Genomic DNA, 14,785 nt, shown 5'->3' with positions numbered 1-14,785 from the left:
CGATACCTGTGTCTCAAGGGGGTGAGTAGCGGTTATTCCGCAGGGTACGAAGAGTGTAATATGGGACGGTAGGGGAGCTCGCAATAGGGATGCTACGGAGCTCTTAGCGTTGGTAAGGTTCGACGAGACGAGGAGAAAGCGAGGCGGTGGTCTTCTTAAGGAAAGAAGAGGACGATGGTATTGTATAGTAAATAGACAGCGTAGATACAGAAGACGTTGCGTAAAGAAAGAAGAAGAAGAAGAAGAAGACAAAATACAAACAAACCCCCTTTAATATACTCAAGGAAATCCCAACGATGACAAATCCAACCTGACTCATACATTAACAATCAACGGAGCCCGGTAGAACCCAATAGAACCTTTCTGACTAATCCGACTCTTCATAACCCCGTACCTCCACTAGTCGATCCATGAAACTGTGGCACCCATTCCACTCAGCATATGAGTTTAGAATGGCACGTTATTTCATACTGTCGAAGGCCTCACAAGGAAATACCGACAGTTTCTTTCTACACGCTTCGTCAAGCAGTGGCGAATGCTCCTACAGGACTGGGCGAGGTTTTATAAGGAGGTTGGAGGAAATGAATGACATATTGGGAAAGGCGAGCTGGCATCATTCGGAGGTGGATATTGGGGGAGAGAAAATCCCTTACTATTACCGGGATCTAATGGCAATTGTGCGATATCTTCTAGGCCAACAGGCCTTTCAGGAGTCATTGGTGTATGCACCAGTGGTAGAGCGTAATGAATCTGACGAGAGAATGTACGGGGAAATACATACGGAAGATTGGTGGTGGGAGACGCAGGTCCGGTAAGCCTCACAAGTGCTCTAAAGGCAGTCACTAATACTTTCTGGACAGAATACCTTACCGGAGAGGTCGACTGTGGTACCAATTATATTCGCGTCAGATGGCATACATTTGACAAATTTTAGTGGGGACAAGAAAGCCTGGCCAATCCATCTTACCATTGGGAACATCAAGTCATGTGTCCAGAGCAAGCCCACCGGGCATTCGTTAATTCTCCTAGGGCTACTGCCAGTCCTACCTAAGCTCGGGAAGAACTCACTAGCTAATTCCGCTTTACGACGTCAGAGTCAAATGGCGCTGCATCGCGCCCTTGGGGAGATCTTTCAAAGCATTCGAGAGTGCTTTCAGGAAGGCGAGCTAATCGCATGCGCTGACGGGTACGAACGTCTATGCTTTCCGGTGTTGTCGGGTTGGATCGTTGATCAACCTGAGCATTCAAACTTACAAAAATTAGTACTAACTCTTGTCCAAGATGCGAGGTGGAATTCCACAGTCTTGGGAGCACTCGCCGGAGCCCTACGGGCGATTACGAGGATTACCGGGAGAGAGTAAAGCTATTCAGGGAGAACTCGGGAAACCTGGGACTGGTGGAATACCTTGTCGCGAGATCAGTGAAGACACTCTTCAATGCTTTCTGGGGTATGCCGAGAGTTAATCCATACGATGTCAACAAACTGGACATTCTGCACAATATCTACCTAGGGATGTTGAAGCACATGATGGAGTGGTTTCAGGCTTTCTTGAAGAACCACAATCAATTGTAGGAATTTGACAAGGCTTGGGTCTCGATTGCGCCTTACACTGTACTGGCAGTACCGAACAAGACATATCGTGCCACAACCCAATGGCAAGGGAAGGAGATGAGAAATCTGGGGTGGGTCATTCTTGGAGCACTCGCGGCTGCTTTGAGAAACCCGAGGGTGTCTTTCAGGGACGACTTCGCAAAGGCATTGAAATGTGTACGAGGCTTAATCGACTTCCACTTAATGGTGCAGTATGGGACTCATACGACGAGCACACTGAATTATATGGAGAGCTATCTCGAGGAGTTCCATAAGCACAAGAACATCTTTTTATAATTCTGGGCGTACAGGACGACCGTTAAGGGTGTGAGAGATCGGACAAAAACCTTGAACGCCTCAGGCTCCCAGAACGCTCAGCGAGGCTTGGAGGAGATTCGCGAGATACGAGAAAGGTCTCACTTCAACTTCATCAAATTGCACGTGTTAACGCACTATCGGGAACATGTTGAGCGCTTTGAGAGCATTCCACCGTACTCCACTGACATCAGCGAACTCGCCCATGTACGTCAGATAAAAGAGGCATACGGAGCATCCAACAAGGTCGATGCTGCAAAGCAGATACTGGACTATAGGGGGCGGCGGTTGGCATTAGCGATTCGAATGCTGAATTTGAAAGACATTGTTGGAGGTCCTGAGAGCACTGATGACATCCTTTGGAGCCATCGAGATAACCTGAAGCAGTTACTTGAGATTTTTAAAATCGAAGGCCGGAAAAAAACACCAAATGAACGATCCATAGTAGAAGGCCGACTGCCTCTAAGGCGTCTTTGCAACCCCTCCACGAAATCGGAAAGACTTTTCAATATTGTGGATGGACTACAAATAAGCCATACCGCCTTAAATCGCCTGATAAAGGAGTATGCAGAAGATGCGGGATGCTCTCAAAGCTTTGCTGGAAGCTCTGAGAGCATTTTAGAGCGCCGGGTGGAGATGTTCAAATGTTTGCAGGTTCCGATACCAATCTTCCAAAGACCTGAGGTGTACAAGGTTCACAATATTAGGTGTACGGGAAATGCCACTTTTAGGAAAGGGAAAATAAGAAAGGATTGGGTATGGGTGTCTGTAGCGTCCTCAGAGGAGTGGGGAGTTTTTCGGGGACGCTTACCAGTACATGTGGAGGCTTTGTTCAAGCTGCGGGACAGTGAGGGGCGAGCACATAGACTATGTATAGTGGAGCTACTCGAGGCAAAGGATCGTGGTATCGCGAACAGCTTACATGGGCTCCTGAAGGTTTGTAGGAGGAGGAGGAAGAGGGTGTGGATCGTTAATATTCGGAGTATATTGGAAATGGGCCATTTGTTTGAGGTGGAGACTGGTAATTAGTTGGTAAATACTAGAATAGACTTGCGTACGTGGAATGAATTTAGTTGAATGTTTGTAAAGCCGTGAGGGCATTCCTGAGTGCTATAGAAACGTTAGACCCAATTGGACTCTCTAATTCAAACTTCGTGTCGTTCTGCTAAGCATGCGGACTGGAAGAAGGAGGTAAAGTTTCACCCGCTCAGTATCTGAGTCTGACTATCCAGCAAGCTCGCTCCAGGAGGGCGCGGTAGGCAGACATTGGTCTTCCGACCAGTAAAGTCATCCTGCACCTTTTTCCAGTCCATGTTTGTTGCTTATGTATGGACATTGAGCTTTTCAGACAAGCCGTACCATGGCCTCAACCTCAAGGCTAATTATGCTTTTCACGAATCGACAGAAACATACATGTCCATCAAAGGTTGGGTAGTCGTCACCAGTAAACAAGACAGTGCTTGTATCAGTATCCCGCCACTGACCGTACATACAGCGGCATATAGGATACCCACACTAGATATCATTTGAGGGACCGGTGCCTACCTATCCTTCCTTGGAAAAACGCTTATCAATCCAAAGGGGACTAAGTGAGGGTTAATTCACCTTGAGTGAGTATGACGAATGCCTCAACTCTGTGAGCATTGGTGAGTGCTCTGGGAGCACTCGCGGAAGCACTGGCGGGAGCATTCGCGGGAGCATTCGCGGGAGCATTCGCGGGAGCATTCGTGGGAGTATTCGCAGGAGCATTCACGTTGCCGTGAGAAAATTCGCCGTGCCGTGAGAGCATCCAAGAAAACTGTGAGAGCATTGAGAAGTGCTCGCATGTACTACTGACGTAATCAAAAGAAGCAAAAGTTCCATAGGTGCTGTGGGTGGGCTCACTCCATCCTAGCGTCTCCGGAGGGGGAGGGAATCTCATGGCGGCCCAAGCGATCAGAGCATTAGTGAGTGCCCTCCGGACGTGAGCCATATCTCCTGGCGGTCCCGCAAAGTGGGGCGGTCCTGCGGCAGAGCCTAGCGCGAAGGTGGTACTCTGGGGGTGCCTGACGCGCTTGGCACTCGGGGCGCAGAATGCCCGCCAGGTCGTAGGGGCTGCGCCCTGGGTAATAGACGAGCTTGCTGATGTATGCATGTAACGGCAGCTAGACGGGTTGGCTATGTGAGTTGTCGGGGTGTAACGGCAGCCATGTGGTTTAGTTATGTGAGGTGTTAGGGTATGAAGAGGAAGGATTATGCAGTGTGGTTGGGTTTAGCGAAGCGGGTTTCTATTATGTTCTTTCTGTTTCTGTTATGTGAAGGTATGAGTCAGCATTGGGATAGGGTATGGATATATAAGGGGGGTGTTGTCTCGTGATTTCTTGTTTCTCTTTCTTTCTCTTTTCTCTTTATGCAACCTCTGTACTTCACCGTTACGAATACTATTTGGTTCGCGCTACGTCATAGGGTTTACCCGGTATACTAGACCAGGTACAACCATCCATAGTCCATAGTCCACAGTTCCCGTTTTCGCCTTAGGTATACCCTTCGGCCCCATAGTCCATAGTCCACGAACCTCCTACGTCCAAGTCTTCACCTCGGTTGTATTCTTTGGCTTTATAGTTCCTACGCCCACAGTCCCCGTTACACTTAGGTTGCATCCTCTACAGCCAACCAATACAACACCGCATCGCTTAGCTCAGGTCGCGACCATGTCCGACACCACTCAAGATACGTTGTTGCAGCGTCTTTCAGAATTTCTGATCACCTTTGGTCCCCTCCCAGCCGATATAGACTTCGGCGAAGAACTTACGGAGGCTCATGGTCTTATTGCTGAGTGTTTGGAGGCTCTCACCAAGCCTCTTGACACCCCCGCACCACTAGAACCCGTTATCGACACGGCTCAGGAAGAGGTCATTGCCGGCCTTACCATGGAACTCGAAGCAGCTGAAGAAGAGGCTGCCGATCTATTGCAAACCTTGTCCGAATGCCAGGAAGAGTCTACCAAGACCATCCGGGGCCGCGACGAGGCTATTGTTACTCTGAAGATTGAGCTCGAAGAATCAAAGGCCGAAGAAGAAGAACTTCAGTATCGTCTCGCCCTACACCAGGAAAGTCTCGCCATTGCCGACGAGAACCTCGCCGATGCTGAAGACGAAATTCTTCACATCATCTCTGCTGCAAAAGCCTGGGAAGCCCAAGCTAATGCCACTATTGCCGGCCTTCGTTCTCGTATCTCTGTCTCCGCCGCTACGGTTAAACCTCGCCATGTCTCCAAGCCTCACTATCTGTCCCCTCGCTCCAAAGATCCCCGTACCATCAGCAATTGGCGAGAAAAGCCACTTGAAAATGGGTCCCCAAAGCCGGCGTTAAAAGGTCAGCCCCTTTGGTAAAAAATGGCAAACAAAAGGGGCCAGCCCCGCCATCTGTTCTTGTTCTCCCTGCTGCTGCTGTGTCTGAGGATAAGATGTCCGAAGACTCTCTTGTTGTTACCTGTTCGGTCTCCCAGAATCCCGACTCTTTTATACCCACCTATGCCCTTATTGATACCGGAGCCTCTGGATACGCTTTTATTGACGAATCTTTTGTACGCCATAATAATCTCACAATGACCCGCCTTAAAGTACTTCGTCAGGTAGATGTTATGGATGGGAGACCTATTGAATCAGGACAGATCACCCATATTGTCAATGTGTCGCTGGATATCCATGGTCATCGGGAAACTGCATCATGTTTTGTAACGAAGCTGGGACATTATCCAATTGTGATGGGAATACCTTGGATGCGACGTCACGATGTTACGATTCGGCCGAAGGAAAATTTACTTGTTTTTGACTCTCAAAGCTGTTGTCAACACTGTTCACTCAGTGGAACGACAGTCACTGCCCATGGGATATCGATCCCTCTACCGGAACATCATACTGTTGTCGTTTCAGCAGCTGAGAAATCCACCGTCGACGTCAAGCAACTAGTACCAAAGGAGTTCCACCATCGTCTCCACATGTTCCAAGAATATGACGCTTCTGTCCTGCCGCCACATCGACCATCCCATGATATTGAAATCGTATTGGAGGAAGGTAAACGACCTCCATATGGACCAATATACGGCCTGTCCCAGATCGAATTAAAAGCGCTACGGGAATACCTTGATGAAAATCTACCAAAGGGATTTATCAGGGCTAGTGAATCACCGGCGGGAGCACCCATACTGTTCGTAAAGAAAAGTGATGGGACTCTTCGACTCTGTGTGGATTATCGAGGCCTTAATGCAATCACGATCAAGAATCGATATCCGTTACCACTGTTGAAGGAAACTTTGGCCAAACTTTCGAGGGCACAATATTACACCAAGTTGGATCTACGTTGGGGGTATAATCAGATCAGGGTAGCCGAGGGAGATGAATGGAAGACGGCGTTCAGGACTCGTTATGGACATTTCGAGTACACAGTAATGCCATTTGGATTAGCCAACGCTCCGGCCACATTCCAACATTGGATCAATGATATTCTACGACCTTATCTTGATCAATTCGTAACAGCATATCTGGATGATATCCTGATCTATTCGGATACCTTATCGGAACACAGGGACCATATTCAGAAGATTCTAAAGGTACTTGATGAGAATCATGTTCACCTTAAACCCGAGAAATGCGAGTTTATGGTTCAGGAAACGAAGTATCTCGGCCTTATTCTTACCCCGGATGGGAATAGGATGGATCCAAAGAAAGTTGTTGATGTGTTAGAGTGGTCCACACCAAGGAATCTTCATGACGTTCAAGTATTTCTGGGATTTGCGAATTTCTATCGGCGTTTTATCTTGGGATATTCGAAAATTGTTGCTCCGCTCACAGCCTTAACGAAGAAAAATGTTAAATTTGAATGGACAGATGGAAGAGAGGAAGTAGCTAGGCTGTATATCGATAATGTTTGGAAATTACATGGACTCCCTGAAACTATGGTATCTGATCGAGGAACACAATTTGTTGCGGAATTCTGGAGGTCCCTTTGCGATCGTTTGGAAATATCACCAAAGTTCTCTACAGCGTTTCACCCCCAGACGGATGGACAAACGGAAAGAATTAATGCTGTGATGGAACAATATCTTCGAAGTTATGTTTCTTATCAACAGGACGACTGGGTTCGATGGTTGCTAATGGCCGAGTTTGCAACAAATAACCATGCTTCTGAAACGACGAGAATCTCTCCATTTTATGCCAACTCAGGGAGGAATCCGAGAATGACTTTTGGTCCTTTGGAACATGGTAAGACGACAGCGGAAGACCAAGCGAATACCATTGTACGAGAGATGAAGGATATACTAGATGTTTTACGAGCTGAATTGTTCCGAGCGCAAAGGATTCAAGAAGAGTCGGCCAATATAAGCCGGACTCCAGCGCCTCACTATCGTATGGGGGATAAAGTTTTTCTATCGACCCGCCATGTCCTCACCAAACGACCATCGAAGAAACTCGATTGGAAACGCATTGGACCGTATGTCGTGAAACGGATCGTTAGCCCTTATGCCTATGAGTGGGAACTCCCTCGTTCTATGAAAGTTCATCCCGTATTCCATGTCTCTTTATTGTCGTCTGCAGCAAACGATCCTTTACCAGGACAACAACAGTTACCACCACCGCCGGTTGAAGTTGAAGGACAGGAGGAGTGGGAAGTTCTCAAGGGGGTGAGTGACGAGTATTCCGCAGGGTACGAAGAGTGTAAATAGGGAGCGGTACGGGAACTCGCAATAGGGGTACTATGGGGCTCGAGCGTTGGTAAGGTTCAACGGGATGCGGAGAAAGCGAGGCGGTGGTCTTCTTTAAAGGAAGAAGAGGACGAGAATATTTGTGTAGCAGTAGACAGCGTAGATACAGAAGACGTTGCGTAAAGAAAGAAGAAGAAGAACACAAAATACAAACAAAAACCCCCCTTAATATACTTCAAGGAAAATCCCAACGATGACAAATCCAACATGACTCATACATTAACGATCAACAGAACCCGATAGAACCCCATAGAACCTTTCTGACTAATCCAACTCCTCATAACCCCGTACCTCCACTAGTCGATCCATGAAAGAAGTCGAGGATATTTTGGATTCCAGGGATCGTCGGGGAAGATTTGAATACTTGGTTAAGTATGCCGGTTATGACGAAGCTTCCTGGCAGCCATTGTCAGATGTCGAACATTCGCCCGATATTGTTAAACGATTTCACAAACGATATCCACGAAAGCCTAAGCCTACCAGGAGGTAGGCCGTAGAGGGGGGAGTGGTCTGTAACGGCAGCCATGTGGTTTAGTTATGTGAGGTGTTAGGGTATGAAGAGGAAGGATTATGCAGTGTGGTTGGGTTTAGCGAAGCGGGTTTCTATTATGTTCTTTCTGTTTCTGTTATGTGAAGGTATGAGTCAGCATTGGGATAGGGTATGGATATATAAGGGGGGTGTTGTCTCGTGATTTCTTGTTTCTCTTTCTTTCTCTTTTCTCTTTATGCAACCTCTGTACTTCACCGTTACGAATACTATTTGGTTCGCGCTACGTCATAGGGTTTACCCGGTATACTAGACCAGGTACAACCATCCATAGTCCATAGTCCACAGTTCCTGTTTTCGCCTTAGGTATACCCTTCGGCCCCATAGTCCATAGTCCACGAACCTCCTACGTCCAAGTCTTCGCTTCGGTTGTATTCCTTGGCTTTATAGTTCCTACGCCCACAGTCCCCGTTACACGGGGTATAAGGGAGAAGGATTATGCAGTATGGTTGGGTTTAGTGAAGTGGGTTTCTATTATGTTCTTTTTGTTTCTGTTACGCGAGGGTATGAGTCAGCATTGGGATAGGGTATGGATATATAAGGGGGGCGTTGTCTCGTGATTTCTTGTTTCTCTTTCTTTCTCTTTTCTCTTTATGCAACCTCTGTACTTCACTTGCTCGCCTCCAGCTCGCAAATACTCCCTGACAATTAACCTCGCTTCAAAAACACCTTTATTTTTACCCCCCTCGGTTTACCCTGGTATACCATACCAGGTTGAGCCACTTCGTCCCCGATCGTACGGTCGCGTTTGTTGTTCCTAGCGAAAGAAACACCACGAAAACTGGCTTCTAGCGAAGAATTCTCCAGCCTTGACCTCCCGAAAGGAAGGAAAAGAAACCTTTCCGAAACGTCACTCTACGCCGCCAGGAGAACTGGACATTCAATCATGTCGCAGCAAGCTTCGCTCCAGTCCTTTTTCACCCAGTCTTCCCAGCAAGGGACAGCCCCCTCGCAGACCAGGAACACTCAGGTTCCCGACCCAACCCCATCCGGAGCTCAAGAACAGGAATTCTCCTCGATCTTTGCAACAGAATCCGACTACAACGACCCCTACCAACCGAGAGTCGACTACCTCTACCCGAGCATTGTCCCCCAGGATACTCACACTCAGACGGACCTGAACTATATTACCTGGGCCATCAGACATGCCACCAGCCGAATCTGCCCACCCACCGACAGGATTGAAACCCTCGAAGAGCAAACGACCACACTCCGGAGAACAGTGGACACACTGAGGCACCAAATCGAGGCGCAGACAAGTATGATCACCAGTATGCACTCGGCGATCCATCTTCTCCTCAACAAACAACCACAACCGCAACAACCGCAACAACCACAACAAAACCAACAACAGCACCAACAGCAACAACAGCGAAAACAACAACCGCAGGGACAGAGAATGCCCCCTCCAGCGGTCCCTCAAACAATTCCTCAAGCAGCGCCTCAGGCAGCCCCTCAGGCCCCCCCACCCGCACCCCCCCAACAAGCCCCACTCCGTGGATGGAAAGCAGGCACCTGGGCCGCCGTGGCCTCGGCACCCGGTCCTGCTCAAGGAAGTTTCCAGGTTGTTGAGAAAAGAAAGAAGTCCGCAAAGCCAAAAGCAGACCCCCTCTTCAAGCCAGAATATACCAAAATCAACAGAGAAATCATTGTCGAAACCACTGCTCCATCCGACGTCAATCCCTCCGAGATCAGGACCCTAGTCAATGCAAGAATTCAGGACGAATCCTGCCACTTCATCTCAGCAAGGAGAACACCCAAGGATAATTTTATCCTGGAAACTAAGTTTGTCACCCCAGCAACAAAGGCGATGGAATACGCCAAAGAAATTGAGGAGGCTCTCCTCACCCTACAAGTACCAGTCGCCATCATCCGGGCAAACTCCAAATGGTCAAAGTTCCTCATTCACGGAATCCCCACAACGGTCGGAGAAGGCGCCGAGGCAGGACAACTGGTAGCATCCGAAATTAGAAGCAACTATGGAGAGAACTTCCAACTTGCCCAGATTCCCCGCTGGATCTCCAGAGCAGAGACACGAATGGAGAAAAACCACTCATCAATGGTCATTGCGCTCCCAGGACAAGTTACAATGGAAACATTAGGAGTTAAGTTCCTATCCCTCTTTAACCGAAGCTGCCACATCGAGGCCTTCCTCCCAACCTTCCCAGACACCCAGTGCGCGAAGTGCCTCGAATACGGTCACCGCCAGGAGAAATGCAAAAACAATGGGAGATGCGGTCATTGTGCCGGAGATCACCTCACCAGCTTCCACCCATGCAATCAATGCCAGGGAGGATATAGATGCACCCACACCCCAATCAGATGTCTGAACTGCAAAGGAATCCATAAGGCCTCCGACCCAGCATGCCCCGAGAGAGTCAAACGCCGATTCCTCAACAAAGGAAGGGAAAACGCCCCACCCGCTCAAGACCCACCGGCCGCACCCGTTCAAGAGTTGCTTCCGATAGTCCAAGTACCAGCCACCGCCCCAGTCGGAGCCACACCCGTTCCCGAAGAAGACCAACCCATGACAAATAATGCTTAGGCCTCGAACAACCGCGCTCGCACACCAACTCAATTGTGCACGGAGCGAACTTGTTACCAAGGCGGCGGTAGAAGAAGCGGAAACAGACGCTAGTATTTATTTCCTATTACTACAAGAACCATGGACCTCAGCAGAGGGATACCCACCAGAATCAAATCTCTTTTATATTTTTACGGCCAGCAACACCAATACAAAATGTGCAACATACGTCCGCAAACATGCCAATCTCAAACCAAAACACCACTACACACACGATAATTTTATAGTATCGATCACGGTAGAAATCCAAACCAAAAAAACCCAAATCCTAAACATATACTCCCCAGGCCGAAGTGGCCCTTTCGCTCAAATAGCAAGTACAATCCAAACCCTTGATAACTGTCTAGTAATGGGAGACTTCAACTGCCACCATCAAATGTGGTACGGAGTAAATTCACATGAATACAGAAACAACATTCGAGCAGACCGCGTCAATGGCGCACGGTTAAAACGATGGATAACCCGACAGAAACTGACCCTCCTGAACGAACCAGGCGTCTTTACGCACTTCCCCAGAGACAGAGGGAAAAGGCCCACAACCATCGACCTTGCATTTGTAAAAGGCCCAACACTCGACCACAACCTACGATGGAGTACTGAACCCCACGGAGCAGGCTCAGACCACGGGAGAACCTCCGTCCACTTACACCTGGAAAAACCACCTTTTGTACCAAGACGAATGTGGCGACAAACAGACTGGAAGCTATTGGAGAACCACATGTCAAACATCTCCATCCCTGCAGAGGCATGGGAAACCAAGGAACACACGGAACAAACTGTCGATTTCTTCCTAGAACTGGTCAGGTCAACAGTCAGCATAGTAACACCACTCTCGAAGGAGGGGGTAAGAGCCAACTCCTGGTGGTCAGATGAGATGAAACAGATGAAGGCAAGGGTAAACGCAGCAGAAAGGAAGGCGAGAAACACAAGGAAACCCAACCACGTGCAGGAACATCGGAAGGCTTGCAGAGAATGGACAACCATGATCCGGAAAGCAAAAGCGGACCAGCGGGAAAAGACGATGAACGAGGCGAAGGGTAGTGAAGTCTGGAGAATCCTAAGTGCAGGAAAGAGACGAGACACAATCATACCAACCATACAAGGTGAAGAAACGTTCGCGGGGAAGTGTCAAGCTCTAAGAGCCCAACTTTTCCCCTCGAAACGGACGTCCCCCGACCATCCCCCCTTGAACATTAGACCCCCCTCTTTTGACCTTAGCAACACCTTCGACATAGTCACCCCCGAAGAACTTAACAAAGCAATCGACTCCTGCCCAGCGCACTCGGCGACCGGCCCGGACGGCATCCCTTATACCTTTATTAAAGCTATAGTTAAAGCAAACACAACTCTAATCCAAGACATGTTCTCCGCTATGCTCCGGCACGGTGTACATCCAGCGGAATGGAAAATAGCTAAGTGTATCCCGATCCCGAAACCCGGTAAAGCAAATTATCATGAAGCAAAAGCCTACCGGCCCATCTCCCTTCTACAATGTTTCAGCAAAATCCTGGAGAAGATAGTGGCTCAGAGACTCTGCACCGCTGGAGAAATCCTAGGCACACTCTCAGCAAACCAATTCGGAGGAAGACCAACTATCTCGGCAATCGACGCCCTCCTGAGAACCTTGACTCCAATACAACAAAACCTACTACTAAAAAACAGCGCCGGAACCGCCCGGCGAGATAGACCAGCGATCCTAACCAACGACATCCAAGGAGCATTCAATTGTGTCGACCACCTACTCCTCGCGGAAATCATGCACCAACAAAAATTCCCCACCTATCTGACAGAATGGTGCAAGGAATTCAACACCGGCAGAAAACTACAGTTTCAATTCAACCATGAGCTAGAGGAACCACAGCCCTATGATTCTGGAGTGCCGCAAGGTAGCCCCATGTCTCCGGTACTATTTATGATTTATGCCGGAGTAATTCTGGACCCAACTAGCAGCCCAAAAGAGATGGACATAACTTACATCGATGACGATGCGCTGGTGCAAATATCCAAAACACCAGGCTTTACAATTAAGAGAATGGAGGAACGAATGAGAGAAAGACTAACTAAAGCTGAGCCACTCCAAATCAAATACGACCCGGATAAATCCGATCTGATCTTCTTCCGGCCCACCACATCATCCATACAACAACCACGACTTCCAGTCAAAGTTAACAACATCGATATATACCCCAAGGAGAGGCTGAAATACGTAGGAGTCTGGATAGATCCAACCCTCTCCTTCCGGCCCCATATCGAAGCAGCAATCGCAAAAGGCCTAAAAGCCCTCCACCAAATCCGAAACACCGCCCGCCTGCCAGGGATAACAGTCAAGACAGTTCATCACCTAATAATACAGGGCTTCCTTCCAGGCCTGCTCTACGGATCTGAGGCCTGGTGGACTGGCGCAGACCACATCATTAGATCACTAGAACCACTATACAACGAAGCTGCCCGGATCATCACGGGCCTACCTCGATGGACCAAGAGAGCTAAACTCCTCCGAGAAGCAGGACTACCCCCCCTAGAATACCTCCTAACATATCGCTCAAGAAAGTACGGAACCAGAATACTCTGCACCGAGGCAACCCACCCCAACAATGAATCCCTAATTGAGCTCCTCCCATACAGAGAAGCAAACATCAAAGGGACAGGTCTACACCGAATCGCTTCCCTCCTACTCCCATATCAAATCCCCGGAAATGCGAGGGACAAGTGGAACCAAAACAAACTACTACGCGACCATCTGTTGGACGAATGGAATACACAACCAATACCGGACTACCATCACCGGGGGGAGTTCCGCCCCCCTCCCAAGATTGCGAAACTCACCCTAACGGAGGCGAAAAAAGTTTTTCGAATCCGGTGCCAAACTACCCGAATCGATAAACACGCGGTATATACAGACCCCGAACCATGCCAGTGTGGTATGGAAAACTCAGCGAAACACACACTTATGGAATGCCCAGCGTGGGCTCGAATCCGTGCCCCCCTAATAGAAAAGATCCCCGGAGCGATGACCTGGGAAAACTGGATGTTTACAAACTTGAAAACGGACCTTATCTTACAATTTGCAAAAAACTCTCAACTCTCGAAGTGGTACGAGTCGGCGGAAGCGGAGGTGGACCTAGAAGAGGGGATGGAAGAAAATGATTAGGGACGGGATTAGGAAAGGGCGGTTTCCTTTTACCTTCTTAACTTTGGTTTTACTTTGGTTTTATTTTGTTTTGATGGATCCAGCGCCCGAGTTCGCTGAGATATGTTATTTCTCCTTGTCGATTGGGTTGTTTCTGGTTGAGTATCGTTCTGGAATTTCCTTATTTTAAATGTTGATGTTCGTTTGTGTTCGCTTTTGTTCTTGTTTGCTTGTTCGCGTTTGTTGTTTTCTTTCCTTTCGTTCTTTTGTTTGGTTCGTGTTTTAGGCGGTCGGGTCGGCGTGCGATAAGTCTTGTACTTCAAAGCAATATAAGTTTCTTCTTCTTCTTCTGTACTTTACAGTTACGAATACTATTTGGTTCGCGCTACGTCATAGGGTTTACCCGGTATACTAGACCAGGTACAACCATCCATAGTCCATAGTCCACAGTCCCCGTTCTTGCCTTAGGTGTACCCTTTGGCCCCATAGTCCATAGTCCACGAACCTTCTACGTTTACGTCTTCGCCTCGGTTGTATTCCTTGGCTTCATAGTTCCTACGCCCATAGTCCCCGTTACAATGCACTTTTGCTATTTCTCCATTTCCTTGATAGATATTGTCTCGGAAATAGTAAAGAAGATGCTGCCAAACTGCACTCTTAGGGTCTGGCCTATGCCTGAAGCTCGTTTTGCACTCTTCAACTGGGCAAATTCCTTCATTATTTGGAACAGGTCTTTTCCGGATTTTCCCAGCCTTTGTATAGCCAAAGGGAGCATCAATGGCAGGTGTCGCATTAGAGGAGTCCATAGGTTGCGTTGCGCGAGGGTTGGTGGAGGGCGACGCGAGGCTGTTGTTGAACGCGTGCGAGCAACCCTG

General features: G+C 48.4%; 3 protein-coding genes across 3 annotated transcripts; 1 reads left to right on the top strand and 2 right to left on the bottom strand.

Moving 5' to 3' along the window:
* Positions 1-668: 668 nt before the first annotated feature.
* Positions 669-2,935, top strand: H6S33_004910 (uncharacterized protein; the record flags this gene model as incomplete). The annotated part of the gene is made up of 4 exons (XM_044836281.1): positions 669-806; positions 861-1,186; positions 1,282-1,569; positions 1,903-2,935. The coding sequence occupies 4 exons, from the start codon at positions 669-671 to the stop codon at positions 2,933-2,935; spliced, it is 1,785 nt and encodes a 594-aa protein (XP_044690883.1).
* A 556-nt stretch (positions 2,936-3,491) lies between these two features.
* On the bottom strand, positions 3,492-4,040 carry H6S33_004909 (uncharacterized protein; the record flags this gene model as incomplete). The annotated part of the gene is made up of 1 exon (XM_044836280.1): positions 3,492-4,040. The coding sequence occupies one exon, from the start codon at positions 4,038-4,040 to the stop codon at positions 3,492-3,494; it is 549 nt and encodes a 182-aa protein (XP_044690882.1).
* A 10,334-nt stretch (positions 4,041-14,374) lies between these two features.
* On the bottom strand, positions 14,375-14,716 carry H6S33_004908 (uncharacterized protein; the record flags this gene model as incomplete). The annotated part of the gene is made up of 1 exon (XM_044836279.1): positions 14,375-14,716. One exon carries the CDS (start codon positions 14,714-14,716, stop codon positions 14,375-14,377), a length of 342 nt encoding a protein of 113 aa, XP_044690881.1.
* Between the last annotated feature and the right edge of the window lie 69 nt (positions 14,717-14,785).

The sequence above is a fragment of the Morchella sextelata genome (genome assembly GCF_020137385.1).
Source record: "Morchella sextelata strain SCLS chromosome Unknown scls_18, whole genome shotgun sequence".
NCBI lineage: Eukaryota > Fungi > Ascomycota > Pezizomycetes > Pezizales > Morchellaceae > Morchella > Morchella sextelata.
The sequence above is the reverse complement of the archived record's forward strand: the minus strand, read 5'-3'. Positions and strand labels throughout refer to the sequence as shown.